General features: G+C 41.6%; 1 protein-coding gene across 4 annotated transcripts in view; it reads right to left on the reverse strand.

The window, feature by feature from the left end:
- STPG2 (sperm tail PG-rich repeat containing 2) overlaps positions 1-17,925 on the reverse strand; it is a 436,725-nt gene that overhangs the window by 20,493 nt on the left and 398,307 nt on the right. For 3 of the 4 annotated variants that reach the window (XM_075066166.1, XM_075066168.1, XM_075066164.1), the window contains 2 exons: positions 14,859-15,009; positions 11,983-12,038 (listed from right to left, as the gene is read on the reverse strand). The exons of the other annotated variant lie outside the window; for it this stretch is intronic. In XM_075066166.1, coding sequence (XP_074922267.1) covers positions 14,872-15,009 — 138 coding nt within the window. In that variant the 3' untranslated portion in view covers positions 11,983-12,038; positions 14,859-14,871. Of the gene's footprint in view, positions 1-11,982; positions 12,039-14,858; positions 15,010-17,925 lie in introns of those variants that run through there. 4 annotated transcript variants of the gene reach the window in all.

A 17,925-nucleotide genomic window follows, 5' to 3' on the forward strand; every position in this document is an offset into this window, starting at 1 on the left:
AGAGGGTCGGGGTCTTGGGGGTCCCCGGGCAAGGTTTTGGGGGGACCAGAGTGTACCAGGCACTGAAATTGCTGGTTGGTGGCAGCGCTACAGGTTCTAAGCTGGTAATCAAGCTTAGAGGAATTTAGGCTGGTACCCCATCTTTTGGATGCTAAGCTTCAGGGAGGGGAATTGTACCATGACACCACCTTTCTACTTTTGTACTTACTAAATTTGAACAGAAGATTAGAGAGCCTGTAGGTACGTGTGGTCACTCTCAGAACCCAGAGAGAACAAAGCAAAACCCAGAAACCACAAACAAAGGCTTCCGTCCACCGAAATTTTAAAGTATCTTGTTTCCTGATTGGTCCTCTGGTCAGGTGTTCCAGGTTCACTGTTTGTTAACCCCTTACAGGTAAATGAGACATTAACCCTTAACTATCTGTTTATGACAACACAAACACACCCAGACACTGAGCTGTGATAAAAAAAGAAAATGATACTAGACCTGGCCAATCTACTGACTTATGAATCTAACAGGTAATTTGGGGATTAATAATAGTCATTTTTCAATTAGTGTAAGTATCCATTATGTAAAGTTGGAGTTATCCAATTAGGTTACTGGCAAGAGGTGTGCTAAAGCAGAGATGATATGGATAAATGTGAGATGAATACATGTCAATTACAGCCTAAACTGAGACTAAATCTACACTTACCAGTTCAAGAGAGATGGGCGTGTACTGTAAAACCTAGATCTGAACTCCCCTGAACTTCAGGGGTGCTAGTATCCAGTGTATTGTTTCTGGCCCTAGAATTCAAACACATTCTAAAGCAACCCCTCCTTTCTCTCATATGGACTCTGCTAAGAGGTGCTGAAAATCATGCAGTGTCCAATCACGTTAGCATTTTGCATTGCTAAGATTGTTTACTGACTGACTTTCAAATTATAGTATTTCCTTGGTCATCTTGACCACTCCATGTCAAGAATCGAGGCCACATACTAGATTTCCAGACCAAAGATAAACAAACTTTCTCTTCTTCATTAGTGCTTACCACACACACATACAGCACCCGTAGCTGCTGCCTTTATCACCACAGTTTACACCGTGATATTTTATTGCAGAAAAAACTCACAAGAAACAAAGGAGGTTAAGATGTGAGTGGGGGGATTTGAATTTTTAATCTCTACTGAATCTAGATGCTTCCGAAATGAAATCAAAGGGAGCCCAGGCTCAAATAATTTAATCTTCAAACACAGTTTCATGTGGAATGAAGAGTGACATAAATATTATTTTATTTTTTATTTACTAACATAGTGGTTTGATGACATTAGCATAAAACAAATGGGGGCATTTTCAAAATGATGTGTGAAATGTACAGGCTCAAATCCTGTTATTTGTGACAGGATTTCTGTATGTAACTCCTGTGCAGTCATTGAAAATTCCCCCTTCCCTCCTTTCTCCAGTTAATCATGAGGTCAGAGTTAAACGGCAGCCTGTCAGTATTTAAATGAATACATTTTACATATCCTAGTGGCTCCCTTGCTCAGCAACAGCCTACGCTATCTGGAGGCCAAAGATAAGTGATCAGGGATTACCTTTAAAACAATCACTCAGCTCTTTTGTCAGAAACTCAGAACAAAAACTAAAGAGCTGTAATCTTGGCCAAATATTAACAATGGCAGGTTTAGAAAGAGCCCTTGAAAGTCAATATCAAAGCTCAACCAAATTTACAGTCGCTGTGTTACAAGGTCAGGCTGGCTGTTCTATAAGACGTCCTAATTTTTTTTTGTATTTTTACTACCTTGGCCTTTTCGTATTGCTTCAGGCTTGAGCCTGCTACAAGAACTGGCAGAATGGACATCATTTATTTTCATTATTTTTCCCCCAGAAAAACCAGCTTCAACTCTTAACTGCTGCCAAATGTAGATTTGATTAACTGTTGCTTTGCACATTCTCTAATCCTTTATCCCAGCATAGAGTGGATGTAGAATGCTAACACATGCAAGTAGCAGCATATCACATCCACTTTGCACTGGGGTAAAGGTCTACACAAGGTGCATCTTGCATATAGAATCAGAGATGGACAAAGAAAATTTAGTCCATACAGCCACCTGAATAAGGTGGCCCATACCATACCGTGGCCTAGATTTAATAATCAGCCATTGTGCAGCAGGTGGCTAGTTAGAGAGCAGCACTTCCCTTTTTAAGAAAGCAGCCTGACCTTAAAGAATGCAGAAACGCTCTGACTCAGTTTTGTTTGCAAAGGAACCAGTGAAGCTTTTCTGTAGCCCTGGGTAAAGACTAAAATTGGTGCCAAGTAAGGGCAGGAAGTTAAAAAACCCTGTCCCGAGAAATGGAGATGGATTTGGTCATCAAAACCTCATGCATGTGCAAAAAAGGTGTTGGATGCTGTTCAGACGATCAGATAGCCTTCCCGTGGCCATGCTTAACACAGGACTGAGTCAAACATCCACACCCCTGAGCAGCACAGTTCAGCCAACCTCATCCCCAATGTAGACAGTGCTTGGTTGATGGCTACCAGTACTGACAGGAGAAACCAGCACATCGGTGTAGGAAGTGTCTACACTCAAGCGCTGCAGTGGTGGAGCTGTGCCGCCATAGCATTTCAAGTGCGGACAAGCCCATAGTGACTGATGGATTTTATGTCTTGTTTATGGCTGATCTGGCCTATTTGACGCTATATGTCACTTCTTAGAGCCCTAGTCACAGAGAACAGCACAGACGTTTGAGGTGAGGACTAGAAATTAAGGGTTAAGAATGTTTTTCATCTTTAAATTTTAGACCTTTAAAACTCATAAGTTAGATCCCAATTCAAACATTAATTATTATTATTATTAATTATTATTATTTTGGCTGGAGAATGAAAGAAAACAAAACTCTGAACTACAACTAGCTGAAATTTGGGAAGCAAAAACATAAATTCTGCAACAGTTCTAACTTAAAGGGGTAGACACAGAGTTATAATCAGAACCATTCCACTCCACATATTTGCTTGCAGCAAACATTGAAATACAGCCTCAGGGGGGTCAGAAGATGGTATTCAGCCAGTGCACAGAATACTGCACACCGGTGTGGAGAACCTTTGGATCTTTAATGACCAGCCAGGACGTATCTGCTTAGAAATGTCATTCAAACGACCCACACCCATTGATGCAGCTGATAGTTCTTTTTAGTAGTAGGATCACAAGGTCCAATTTTCACAAGACAGAGCTTCAGTTGTTCTTGAAAATATATCCGTATGGACAATGTTAGGTTTGTGTGTGTGCCCACTGCATACACGTAGGTATAAAATGTGGTTTCCCCGATCTAAGTGTGCAGGTGAGAGGGAAAGCACAGGGAGACTCCACAGTCCTGCACTGCACTTGTATAGGAGACAGCCAGACTTACCATCCAAGGAAATGCTAGGCTGTTAAGCTTCCCAGTGCACTTTTTGGTGCTTCTTGCCCCAAAGAGGTCATGGCTGCAGTAGTGGTGAAGAACCAGTCCATCCTGCTTGCCTAGTGGAGTTAGGAAACTGAAGCTGTGGGCAACTGCTTCAAGGATATGAAGAAAAGTAATTATTTAATTGCCTACACACCATCAGCAGATATAAGGAGGTGTTAGTATCATTATACAAGGAACTGGTGAGACCTCATCTGGAGTACTGTGTGCAGTTCTGGTCTCCCATGTTTAAGAAGGATGAATTCAAACTGGAACAGGTTCAGAGAAGGGCTACTAGGATGATCCGAGGAATGGAAAACCTGTCTTATGAAAGGAGACTCAAAGAGCTTGGCTTGTTTAGCCTAACTAAAAGAAGGCTTTAGGGGAGATATGATTGCCTCTCTATAAATATTCAGAGGAATAAATACCAGGGAGTGAGAGGGAATATTTAAGCTCAGTTACCAATGTGGACACAAGAATCAAATGGATTATAAACTGGCTTATCCGAATTTAGACTCGAAATTAGACGAAGCGTTTCTAACCATTAGAGTTGTGAATTTCTGGAACAGCCTTCCAAGGGGAGTAGTGGGGGGCAAAAGAAATATCTGGCTTCAAGACTGAAGCTTTTGATAGTTTATGGAGGGGTGTTATAATGGGATGCTAATTTTTGGCATAATTCGTCTTACTACTAGTGGTAATATGCCCAACGGCTTGTGATGGTGATGTTTAGATGGGGTGTGGGATCTGACTTACTACAGAGAAGTTCTTTCCTGGGTGTCTCGCTGGTGACTCTTACCACATGCTCAGGGTTAACTATCGCCATATTTGGGGTTCAGGAAGGAATTTTCCTCCAGGGCAGATTTGGCAGAAGCCTTTGGGGGTTTTTGGCCCTTCCCCTGCGCATGGGGCACAGGTCACTTGCTGGAAGGTTCACTGCACCTTGAAGTCTTTAAACCATGATTTGAGGACTTCAGTAGCTCAGACATAGGTTAGGGGGTTGTTACAGGAGTGAGTGGGTGAGATTCTGTGGCCTACATTGTGCAGGAGGTCAGACTAGATGATCATAATCGTCCCTCCTGACCTTAAAGTCTATGAGTCTATGATTGAAATGTTAAAATCAATGGTTATAACCTATTTAGGAAGGATCAACCAGGCAAAAGAGAAGGGGGAGTGGCACTCTCTTTAAAAAAATAGAATGACCTGTTTTTGAGTGACTGATGCATTCAGAAGAAAATGATCTTGAATATCTATGGATCAATGTCCTAACAAATAAAGCAAAAGATGGGGTATTTGTTAATGTCTGCTACAGACCACCAGATCACACTAGGGAACAGGATGACTGGCTCCTTACACACCTATCTATAATATGTAGCGAAAAAATGTGTGAGATCATGGACTTCAATTTGAGAGATATATGCTGGAGATTTCATGCTGTCAGTACTAAAACAAAACATCCTTGGAATATCTAAATATTACAGATGACCATTTCCTAATGCAAAAAGGGTACAGTCAACATGGAGGAATTCTATAGTAGTCCTTGTCTTGACAGATAAAGAGGAACTGATTACGGAACTAAAAATTAACGGTAACTTAGGTACAAGTGATCATGACTTGTTCAAATTTATAATATGCAAACAGAATACATTCCAGAATATATACTTGGTGCTTTAAAAGGACCAACTTTACAAAGCTGAAAACAATTATGAGCCATATCAGCTGGGAGAAAGAGTTTAATCAGAAAAATGAGAATGATAACCAGGAAATGTTTAAGAACACTTTACTAGACACCCAAAAAGCCACAATCAAGGGAAAATACTGTATTGGTTTAAAAATGCACCTCCAGCTTCCATCCCAGATACACCACACGATCCATCATCTACAGCCAAGCGCTGAGGTATAACCGCATTTGCTCCAACCCCTCAGACAGAAACCAACACCTACAAGATCTTCACCAGTCTTCACCAAGCATTCTCAAAACTATGATACCCACAGGAGGAAATAAGGAAAGAAATCAGAGCCAGACGTGTACCCAGAAGCTTCCTGCTGCAAGACAAGCCCAAGAAAGAAATCAACAGAACTCCACTGGCCATCACATACAGCCCTCAGCTAAAACCTCTCCAACACATCATCAGTGATCTACAACCCATCCTGGACAACAATCACTCGCTTTCACAGGCCTTGGAAGGCAGACCAGTACTCGCCCACAGACAACCCGCCAACCTTAAGCATATTCTCACCAAAAATCTCACACCACACCATAGTAACTCTAACTCAGGAACCAATCCATGCAACAAACCTTGATGCCAACTCTGCCCACATATTTACACTAGTGACACCATCACAGGACCTAACCAGATCAGCCACAACATCACTGGTTCATTCACTTGCACTTCCACCAATGAATATATGCCACCATGTGCCAGCAATGCCCCTCTGCTATGTAAATCGGCCAAACTGGACAATCCCTACATAAAAGGATAAATGGACACAAGTCAGATATTAGGAATGACAACATACAAAAACCTGTAGGAGAGCACTTCAACCTCCCTGGACACACAATAGCAGATTTAAAGGTAGCCATTCTGCAGCAAAAAAAGTTCAGAACCAGACTCCAGAGAGAAACTACTGAACTTCAGTTCATTTGTAAATTTGACACCATCAGCTCAGGATTAAACAAAGACTGTGGATGGCTAGCCAACTAAAAAAGCATGTTCTCCTCCCTTGGTGTTCACACCTCAACTGTTAGAAGAGGGCCTCAGCCTCCCTGATTTAACCTCATTATCTCTAGACTGATTTTTGCCTGCATATTTATACCTGCCTCTGGAAATTTCCACCACATACATCTGATGAAGTGAGTATCTACCCACGAAAGCTTATGCTCCAATATGTCTGTTAGTCTATAAGGTGCTATAGGACTCTTTGCAGCTTTTTACAGATCCAGACTAACACGGCTACCCCTTTGATAATTAAAAAACAGTAAACAGGATGATTTGGGTAATTATTGCCTGTCAGTCTGGCATTGATCCTGGGCAAAACAGTGGAACAGCTGATATGAGACTCAATTAAAGAATTAAAGGAGGATAATATAAGTAATTCCAATAAACATGGATTTATGGGAAATGGATCCTGTCAAACTAACTTGATATATCTTTTTTGATGAGATTACAAGTTTGGTTGATATAGTCAATAGCGTCGACATAATATACTTCGACTTCTGTAAGGCATTTCACTTGGTACCACATGATATTTTGATTAAAAAACTAGAAAGATATAAAATTAACATGCCACATATTAAATGGATTAAAATGCATGCAGAGTAGTTGTAGCCGTGTTGGTCTCAGGATATTAGAAGATGAAGCAGCTCTGATCTCTAAAGCTTGTCTCTTATCAGTAGAAGTTGGTCCAATAAAAGATATTACCTCACCCACTTCGTCTCTCTAATATCCTGGGATCAACACAGCTACAACAGCAGTGCATATTGCTATTTGATAGCTGTTCAGTGGCTTTAGTGAAATGATTTGGTGATGTCTATCCAGTTGACAAGAATCCATAACACAAGATCCCCCAATACAATTGACCCTGCCTTTGGCAGCCTCAGGGCAGAACCCAAGGGCTGAATGGTCTGGGAGCCTGAGCTAATCACCTCCTCACCCCCCAAAGTTAGTTTCTTGAGGTCTAGCAACCTGGCATTTTCAGGATCCCCAGATTTGCCCAAAATGTTTTGATAAATAATTTTACAAACTCACAGACACGTTCACTTGCTCATTTACAAAAGTCACAAGTGATTGTTTATGTCAGTTGTGGCAACAAATTTCCAAGGATCAGACAAAAATAAACCATATTGGAAAGTGAATTTGAAGGCGAACAACCTAATAGCAGTTTTTTAAAACATTTTTTTACAGTATTAAACATCTCAGTAGCATTTCTTGACGCATTTGGGCCTGATTTTTAAACCTTGCTTCTGTTTGTGAGAATACCCAATCGACAAAGCACAAATGCTAACATTTAGATCTCTAAACTGAATTGCAGGCAGAATGGAATAATCCAATACCCAAATGTTAGCATTTACACCCACAAAAATGAAGGCAACATTTAAAAGTCAGGCCCACTGAAAATCCATAACAATATTTAGATCTATATACCTTATAGAGTAACTAAATCCAATCAACCAAGAACAAAACCAATTAAAGAAATGTAGTATTAACATATGAAAACAACAGTAACAATAAGGCCAACACAACTCAAATCCAAGAGAATGCATAAGGGAAAATATATTATTTGAAAATCCTACATCAGAGTGAAAAATAGTACACCGGCAAGCATGGAGACAATTTGGCTGCATTTGCCATGCACATGTGGAATGCTTCCGGGCTTTACACCCATGTACTCTATTTCTGCTCCCCTCCTAACAGACACACACAGACATTTACACATTCCCCAGCAACCCTTTGACTGCAAAAGAAAAATGTGGCTTCCGATGTGTAATTATATGCACGAACTAATTTTTCAAGATAGCCTTTGGAAATGTGTCTCTTTATGCATTGCCGCATTTAGAGCTCTCAAGAGAGGTGACTGTACCACAGTCAAGAGGAGCGTTATTGGCCACAGCTCATGCTCATGGTGAAATACACCAGTAGTGCAAGCTGGGTGTTACCATTCTAGATACATTTTGGGTATTTAAAAAGACAAGTGGAAATAATTGAGATATTTAAGTTTTAAAATTAGCTGCTAATTATGCATAGTAGTTAATTTCCCCCAACATTTTGTGTGATAAGACCAACTCTTATTAAAATAAATGGGATGTTGACACTATTCCCTTTAGTCCCACTTAGCGATGTCACAATCCCACTTATTATGGATTTTTTTGACAATACTTCCCATTCAAATGATCAGGAAGCTAGACTCCACCATTCGTGTTAATGGCAGTTGTGGTCCTAAAACTTTTTTATGGAAGAAATCTCTTGAATATTATATTTGGTATAATGGATATCATTACAACTGGAGTTGTGTGTGCTCAACACTTTTGAACATCAAGCCCAGGGTGTCTCAGGTTGGACACGCAAAAAGTGAGTCACTCTCAAATTAGTAGTCACAGTCAAACATTTTGGCCACAATATCTGTAGCTAAAAGGAGGTGGAAGGCTGTGCATTACTGGATTTTGGTCAATTATCTCATATACACAGATATCATCTTTATAAAGTTTTTCATGTTTGCTTCAGAGCCAGAGAAAAACCTTTTTATTTCTTTAATGCTTCATTTTTAAAGTACAACTTTGAAAATATGTTTCCTTGACTGCAGATTTTTGTTTCCATTTCAAAAGGGCTGGTTGAATGAAGCAGGTCATGAATCATGCTGCTCTGTGAATTTTGCACTGCTAATGTTGCTGAGAATGACTCTATAATAGGATGTGATCTAGTAGCTACGCACTGTCTTGATTAAGTTGTGATAAAAAGGAGTTCTCAATGGTTACAGTGAATTTCAGGCACTTTATTGCTGAACATAGCAATGATATATTGCAGAATGCTTTTTAATTGGTTGTTAGCTTCCAGTGTGTTGCTAAGACCAGCAGTATGCATCCATATAGCAGCCACATAAAATCAGTTTTAAGGCTGCACTCTACAGTACTAGTTAGAATTAAGGGGTGAACATGTTTTCCATTTTCAAGATCCCTTTAATAAACAGGGTTTTCATCCCTTTCCTAGTTCTATCCCACAGTTACGTGTCCATGTCAGTAGCTACTGAGGGTACGTCTACACTGCACGATTATTTCAAATTAGCTTAAACCGATATTACAAAACAGATCTAAAACGTTAGCGCTCACATTGGATCACAAAATCGATTTGGTTTGCGCCATGTACACAGTCGATTTCAGGAAGCGTGCACTGTGGGTAGTCTGTTCCTCAGCGCTATCCATAGTTCCCACTTCGGTGGAGGCCAGTGCTGATGGGGCAGAAACATTGCCCCGGGTGGGCTGGTACAGCCTGCACCCCCCTTGATAAGCGCAGCAGACAAACCCTTTTGGCGCCTTTTTCCGCGGAGTGCATGAGCAAACGCCATAAGCACAGCAATCATGACCCTGAGATCACAAACGGTATCGCTGACCGTTCTCAACACTTAGCGTACTCTCTGCCGCGCATCAGACAGCAGAGGATTGACTTTACAGTACTCAAGGAATATTTATTTACTTCTCTTTCACGTGCTGGGGAGGAGGGGAGAGACTGACGAGCTGTTCCGTGAACCACGCAAAACACCGTGTTATTAGCTACAGACATTTGGGCGCCAGCCAAGATGCAAAGTTTTCAGAGACTCTGTGGAGACTGGATAGCTGTAGTCCTCATACAGCTCCCTCCCTCCCTCCCTCCATGAGCATCTGTTGAGTCTCTGGACTTCCCCGTTCGGTTGACGCACCGCTGTGATCTGGAGTTTATTATTTTCAAGCTTTCTGCATTTCCCTGTTCTTTTTAACGAGCTCGATAAAACAAGATTTTGTCTCACCAAGCACGCGATAGATCTAGTACTCCGTAAGTTCAATGCAGGAGCTACTTTTGCATGTGAACTGCATTGCCACCAGTGCTATGATCAGAGCTGGGACACATGAAAGGCAGAAATTGTCAATTTCTAAAGGTCTGGGGCTTTTTCCTTTTCCGGCACTCCGCATCCGAGTTGGTTGCGGACCAGAGCGGTCAGTGGTGCACTGTGGATACCTCTAGGAGCCAATAATGTCGATTCCGTCCACCACGAACCCTAATCCGATTATCACTTTGAATTTAGCCTACTCCCGACGCTCGGGGGAGGTCCGATCGATTTAAGGAGCCGTTTAACTCGATATTAATGACGACGTCGTGTGAACGGGTACAGCGTTAAATCGGTATATCGGCCATTAAACCGATTTAAAGTCGCAGTGTAGACCTGGCCTGAGAGACCATTTAAATATCAGGTTTAAGCAATTACCAACCAGTTTATGGGTGTGTTTAATTTCAGGAGACTTTGGGTCTTTTTCATGGTTAGTCTTCTTAATTTTTACTTCTAATTGCTCATCCATATGCTTTCAAAACCCCTAAGGACGGGTATCACAGACAACAGAGATGGAAAAGGCCTATTAAGTTACATTATCTAGGTCATCCCCTCTGTGTATTCCATGAAGTATATTCGCAAGTGCTTTCTCCAGATGCTATATATGGAAAAGAAAAATACTGCACAGGGTGTGAGTTATTGTATGTCTTTTTTCTTACTAAATATTTAATATCGTCGCTTCCTTGCTACTACAATATAAATAACAATAATAGTTGTTTGAGATGGTAGTTTTTAGCATTCTCTGAATCAGGAATTGAAAATTCCTCACATCTGAGGCGTGGGACTTGCAACATTAAGACTTGAAAAGGTGCCAATAAAACATTGTTAAATTCAAGAACCAGTAGCAATTTAAAGGTCTAATATCTTGCAAACTGACAGAATCAGAACAAATGTTTGGTAGCTTTCGTAGGCTGTGCCAATGACATAATTGCAAGGTTTTCCAACTCTGGAACTTTGTGAGGTATCATATCTTGAACAATGTCATTCTGATTAGCATAATACTTTTGGCTCTCATTTGAATTCCAACATGATTTTGCAGCCACTATCCTGAGAACTGCCGGAATGCAAACACTATGCTTTAATACCATCTAAAGCTTAGCTCCTCACTTTGAAATTGTACAAAACACTAATAAGTTTAGTAAACCACAGGCTACTCCAACTATGTCAGAACTGAAGTGGGGAAAAGTACACGATGCTACTAAGAACGACATGATGTAAACCTCTGCTATGTCATAATCTGCAAGGCTTATAAACTCTTTCATAAACCAGAATACATTTTTTTCAGGAGCAATAAGCAGTCAGTCCTTGGCAACTGATAAGAAGGAGTAACTAAAAAATGAACAAAAGGTCCAGTCATGCCCCCTTGATCCATGCACAGAGGAGAGCTCCATGTGTAGATTTGTCCCAGGCCATGTAGTGGCATGAATAGGAACCATCTTCTTCCACACCACTATCCTCTCTGTTCCTACACCAACAAAGACCCCTATGCAGGTTCAGGGACATGCATGTGGACAGAGGGCAGGGCAGACTATACATCCTTTCCACTTCTCAACCACATGGAACATCCAATCAGCAGTAAAGCACTCTGAGATTGAACAGCCCCCTCCGTGTCCAGAGGCAGATGCTAAGAAGAGAAATCTTGTCAGTACAGGTGAATCCAGAGGAGAACAGGTGGCAGCTGAGGAGCAGCAAAGGTACAGGGTCTCATGTGGAAGTCTCTGTATCTCATAGGATTCTCTGAGATCTGTGCATATCTTGAGGGCTCTCTGAGGTTCAGAGACCAGTCTCTTCACTTCTTATGTTGGAAGAAGGGGGCAAATCTTTCACCCATTTAAATATTCTGAGGAAAAACAGCCTTGAAGTGAGCCTCACCAATTTATCCTTCTCCCTTTCTATGTTTGTGGTGGGAGTTTCTGCCATATTGGCTCAATCAGGCTGTCCGTTAATTCATCCTGATGTGGACAGGCAACAAAAACTCAATCATCACCTTTATTTTTGTTTCACATGTCCTAGTGTTTTGTAGTTTGGTGCCTTCTCTGGTATCTGGCAAAGAGGAGAGTGGGGAGAAAAAAGACAAAAGGAAACAAATGTTTCATCTCATATTTTTATTTGCAGTTGTACTTTAAAAAGATGACAGCGCTTCATGAGTTAAAGAACTGGAACAGATTCTGATAGTAGGAAAAAAGTACAGAGGAGGGGGAAATTAAATAAGATCTCTTGCAAGACCAGCTTTACTATCTCTGGAGGTTATAAGAGCAATCATGTTCCTTTGAGCAGCTGATGGAGGACATCATTAAAATGTAGGCACTCCTTTGGAAGAGAACTTTCAGCTTGATTTGGTCATTAATAGGCACTAATGCTGGATTATGCCTGTGTGAAATAGAAAAGAAGAAAAATCTGGTTCACTAAGTCTGACTCTTCTAAACTTTAATTAAAGAAATCCTTTCAAACATCCTCCACTTATTAGAAACATAAAATTCTATTGGGTCACGTTGCTTTAAGAGATGCATCACACTACACTAGGCAACTGATGAATCATAGCATGGGCTGTTTGGGGTATGCTGTTTGGATATATGTCTTCTTCATTTGCAATGTCTAGTCATGGTTGACTATCCAGCCCAAAAATAGTGCAGTGCATAGGCTGCCCTTTAAAACTTAGCTGCCACACAATATGACTGTTGCATCATGTTCTATCTTGTAGGCACACATGCAGTGTAGGAAGACTAAGGCTCAATGAACCATGGAAGTTTAAGTTCACAAAGGGGATGATGAACAAAATCTTATGGTTTGGTTTGAAAGGTTGGAAGTTATTCAGGTTTGCTTGGATGTTTGGTTCTGATTAACTTGAACAGTCAAGGTGTTAATCCCATGGGTAGCCCCCTTCCTTACCTACCACTGATGTCTCTTCTAACAAGCCCCAGGACCTCACTTGCTTTCCTAAGGTATCTTCAGAGGGTGAGGGGACCTTGGGATTGGTTAGCGAGAGAAAACAAGAAACATCAGTTTGGGGGAAGGGAGGTGCACCAACATGCCAGCTGTGCTAACTTCACCCCATGTTCACTGAACATTTGTGGGCTAGTCACAGAAACAAAACTTGAATTCCTATTTCAGTTTGAATCAGTCTGACATTGGATGGAGATATTTTGCACAGATGTCTCTATTAAGGAGAAGATGAGAGACAGTTCAGCATAGCCTGGTTCTGACAAAAGGAAGGAAAATCTCAGTTCTAACATTTGCTGTAACTAATACCCAAAGGAAATATTTTGAAACCTTGTTTAGATGAAGGGAAGATGCTTACATGCTTCTCTGTAATACATCCAAACTCCACTGTTTAAAAGTACATCTGAAAGAATGCAGACCTAGGATTCTAGTAGGGTAGAAGCCTGACATACGCTTAGAACAGTGGATCTCAAACTTTTTTTTTTCACAGACCACTTGAAAATTGCTGACGGTCTTGGCAGACCACTTAAGGATCTTTCCAAATGATATTTGTACCGTTAGCTAACTGTTGTAAAGCGCATTGGATAAACGCGCTATATTAAAAAAAACAAAACTTTTTTTGTTCTACAAATAAAAGCACACAACTCATATTTTAATATCAGTAGTCTTACCTTTCTAATGTGATGGACATGCCCTCTCTCCCCTGCCTTGGCAGCCCCCAAGCTGGGACTGGGAAGGAGCGGGGTCTCTCCCCCGCCACAGCAACCACAGAGCCGAGACTGGGAAGGAGGGCCATCTCTCCCTAGCAGCTTCAGCCCTGGAGCTCGGGAAAGTTGCCTCTTTCTCTGGCCACCGCAGTCCTGCACATCCCAAATTCTCCCCACCTCCTTTTCTTACCCCACTGCCCCCTCCCACCTATCCTCTTTCCCCCCCCACACACACACATACACCAGGCATCTAATTAATGGAGCCACACCTGCACGGCTCCACTAGTTAGGTGGGTGGCCCTTCATTCTCTTGTTTGCGGCCACTCAGCCATGCACCTGAGAAGGAACTATCCACGGACCACCTGAATGGAGCTCGCGGACCACAGTTTGAGAACCTCTGCCTTAGAAGTTGTGCTTTTTAGTGAGCTAACAAAATATTGGATAACTTGTTAACAATAGGGTAAGAAACAAAGTCATAGTTCATTGACATATTGAAAGACAAAATAAAAGTCTATTTTAAATATAAAAAAATGCTGCTTTGTCTCAGGTACTGTCATGTGGTAGCATGGGTAAATGCTTACTTTTCAGTGGTGATCACTGTACATTTGCAGATATCTTTAAGTCAGATTTCTGAATTTTAACATTGTTTTATACTGAAGTTCACCTTTAATTTAGCAACTTGCCTATCAGAGCTCAATTATTTCTGCCTGACTTTGCAATAAAGCCACAATCCTTTATTGCAAAGTGATCACATTAACAGAGTACAATCCAGTGTTAGTATTAGGAGTTTATTGCTTCAGCTGATAAAGGACTTGAACTGTGGTCAAGCCTGCCACCTACATTTCATTTACATGTAGTTTCCATGATTTTCTCTAAAGAAGTAAGGGAAATATTTATTTGGGAAGTAGAAAGCTAATAAACTTTCCTTTCCATGCCTGGCACAATTATAATTTGATTTAACTATGAGTACAGTGTGCCACTGTAATATTTATTCAAAAATTCCTATCTATCAGCCCTCTTGAGTGCAAATATTAGTATGGAGGGAAAAATTTGCAAATATATTACCAATTTCCTTTACTATGTGGAATAAAGAGACAGTCATTTCCCATATTAAAGTTAAAATTAATATGTTTTGTAATTTTGAGACTATACTAGAAAATGTAACAACCTAATATGAACTCTTAAATCTTTTAGTAATATACGTAAGCATATTCACCATTGAGGAATTCCTAAATAGACACACAGTGTGTGCCTGGGTGCACTGCCTCATATTTGCAAACAGTGTTGTCCATCTGAGTTGCAACAGGATTCTGTAAAGTAGCATTAAATGTTCTCTTCAGGACAGTGTCCTTAAACAATGGACTTAGCTGTGGAGACATAAATATATGAATTTCAGTCAGATCAACAGTAAGCATACATGAGCAGAATTCTACAATAATCTTCCTTATATACTTCCTAGGAAAGAAAGATTCTACTTGCCAGAAGAGATTGTTTCCTCCGATACAGGTTATACAAAGCTCTTGTATGGAAAAGCACTCAACATTAGCTACTACCGCTAAGAATACCTTATTACACTGTGACATTTTGAATTATTGAGCTATAAACAGTGCTGGAAACTGCAGGTGCTCAGCACCACTGAAAATCAGGCAAGTTATTTAGATGCCTACATATGGATGTAAAACCATAAGTTTAGGAACCTTTTTTAAAAAAAATTATGGGGCATGGTGATGGGAGTCTTAGTAGTATGAGTGAAGGGAAGGAGGAAAGAATAAAAAACAAGAGGGAAAGGAATCCTGTGTTTGGACATTATTATTGTCTAAGACAACAATCATTTACATTTGTGTTTCAGATTTTGTTTAGTTTTTACTCTTTTTTTTAATTATATTTATTTGTTAGCTATTTCATGATCAGTCACAGGGGTAAGAGTAGAGAAGCCAGCAAAGAGATTAACAAATTTAAAGTAAATGCACTTTCTTAGGCTTAAAATGCAAAAATAAAACCATTCTGGAGACTGCTGACACATAGGTCTTTAGGGAGTCTCGACTACTTTTTAGTAGCTGGATGTCCTGGCTAATTGCATGATATAGAATTCAGCTATGGACTAGACCTATGAACATCACATCCCCACCATCTTGAAAGGGTCCCCTCTCATAATGATCCTCCCTTTAGAAGTTTACAGCTGAATGCAGTCCATCAACAACCCCCAATGCATTGATCAGAGAGGGCTGCTGGAAAGTGATACTGTTTGAGGTCCTCTTTCCCCTGTAGTCACTGAGTCTGCTGTGCTTTTTCCGCATTTTTAAGCCCCATCCTTTTCGACATTCTTAAGCCTCAGGCAGTCATGAGAACTCAAGACAATCTTGTGAACTGAACTCACGTCAGCAGGCGGTGCAGCATCTAGGTTGCGAGGAGGCCCATTCAAGACCAATGACCTTAACTGATTCACATTTCCACTCAGTACACCCCCACACCCCCCAGGTCAGCAAACAAAGGAAGCAGATGTGCGTGGCTGTCAAAGTTCCTTCTCCACTCTGAACTCCTAAAAAGGCGACTTTTAATTAAAGAAAGAAAGGTAAAAATCATCTCTGTAAAATCAGGATGGAAAATAACTTTACAGGGTAATCAGATTCATAGAGCCCAGAGGAACCCCCTCTAGCCTTAGGTTCAAAGTTACAGCAAACAGAGGTAAATCCTCTTAGCAAAAAGGAACATTTACAAGTTGAGAAAACAAAGATAAAACTAACACGCCTTACCTGGCTGTTACTTACAAGTTTGAAATATGAGAGACTGGTTCAGAAAGATTTGGAGAGCCTGGACTGATGTCTGGTCCCTCCTAGTCCCAAGAGTGAACAACCCCAAAACAAAGAGCACTCAAACAAAAGCCTTCCCTCCACCAAGATTTGAAAGTATCTTGTCCCTTTATTTGTCCTTTGGGTCAGGTGTCAGCAATCTAGGTTACCTGAGCTTCTTAACCCTTTACAGGTGTAAGCAGAGTCAGGATGAGCTGTGCCCTGACATCTGGTGGTGATTTATGGGAAGTGTGGAAAGAATGTCCGGAATGTGAGGTCTCAAATATTTGCATAGGCACGCCCAGCAAGGAGCCTGGGAATGGTTATTTTGACATTTCTGGGATCCCCAATTTCTTCATTGTTGGGGCGGGATAGATAAGGTGCTGCCACCTGATTGTGTGAATGAGGAACTACGGGACTGCTCTGTGACAGAAATGTCTCAATATAATAAATGACAGCTGTGTAGACAAGGGACATGGGTTCCAAAACCCAGTGAATTGAGGAGAGTTGGTAGTTTATTTGTGCCTGTAGGTGCAGTCTCCTTGTGAGCTAAAAGCACCGTTCCACCCCCTTCTCTCTCCAGCTGTGAATGCAGAGTTGATTTTTTATTCCCTTAAGACTCTAGATACAGGTTGCTGAGCTGAACTCACTTTGGGCCAATGGTGTGCACTAGCACTGGGGCTCCCCTACTATGTGCTGAAATCACTAAAGAGTTGAATCACAAAAGAGCTGAATATTACTGAGCTGGATACTGAGTGTGTGCTAACTAGTGGGCGGAACCTAAGCGTGATAGCTGTGCGAACAGAGCAGCTGGCGGAGTGGAGCAGTTTGTGGGGGAGGCGGGAGCGGCTGCAGAAGGTGGATAGCTGTGCGGATGTGTTGGAGCAGCCGCAGAGCCGAGCAGTTGCAGGGACAACCGAGCACCTCACGAGGCAAGCTGTTGGACGGGAGTGGCTGGCAGAGCGAGTAGCTGTGGGACGTGTGAGCAACCCACAGAGCGGCGGCCAGCCGAGCAGTTTTCAGGAGACAACCGGAGCAGCTCACGAGCAAGGCTGGTGCGAGCGGGCATTGTGTGAGGACGGCCGAAGAGCAGAGTGGAGCGGCTGTTAAGGCGGAGCAGTGTCGTGGAGAAGGCGAAAGCAAATCCCACGGAGAGGCAGGCAGTTGGCCGCTGGAACCACGTTAACGGTGCCCCTTTCACCCAGGCTGGGGGAGGGACCGTCTACAGATCGAGCTCTTGAATTTTGGGGTGGCATTGACAGAGACTTTGGGGTTGATTGGACTTGGAGAATGATTGGACTTAACGACCCTAAGGGAAAAGGACATTGCCCAAAATGTACTTGGGGGGTTATGGTTTGTGTTATAACTCTGTTTTGTGTTCTCCAATGGATGCCGCCATTGCATTCCTTCCTTTATTTAAAAAGGATTTCGCTACACTCAGACTCTGTGCTTGCGAGAAGGACAGATTGCCTCCTAGAGGCGCCCAGGAGGGTG

The sequence above is a fragment of the Chelonoidis abingdonii genome, chromosome 5 (genome assembly GCF_003597395.2).
Source record: "Chelonoidis abingdonii isolate Lonesome George chromosome 5, CheloAbing_2.0, whole genome shotgun sequence".
In the NCBI taxonomy this organism is placed as follows: Eukaryota; Metazoa; Chordata; order Testudines; family Testudinidae; genus Chelonoidis; species Chelonoidis abingdonii.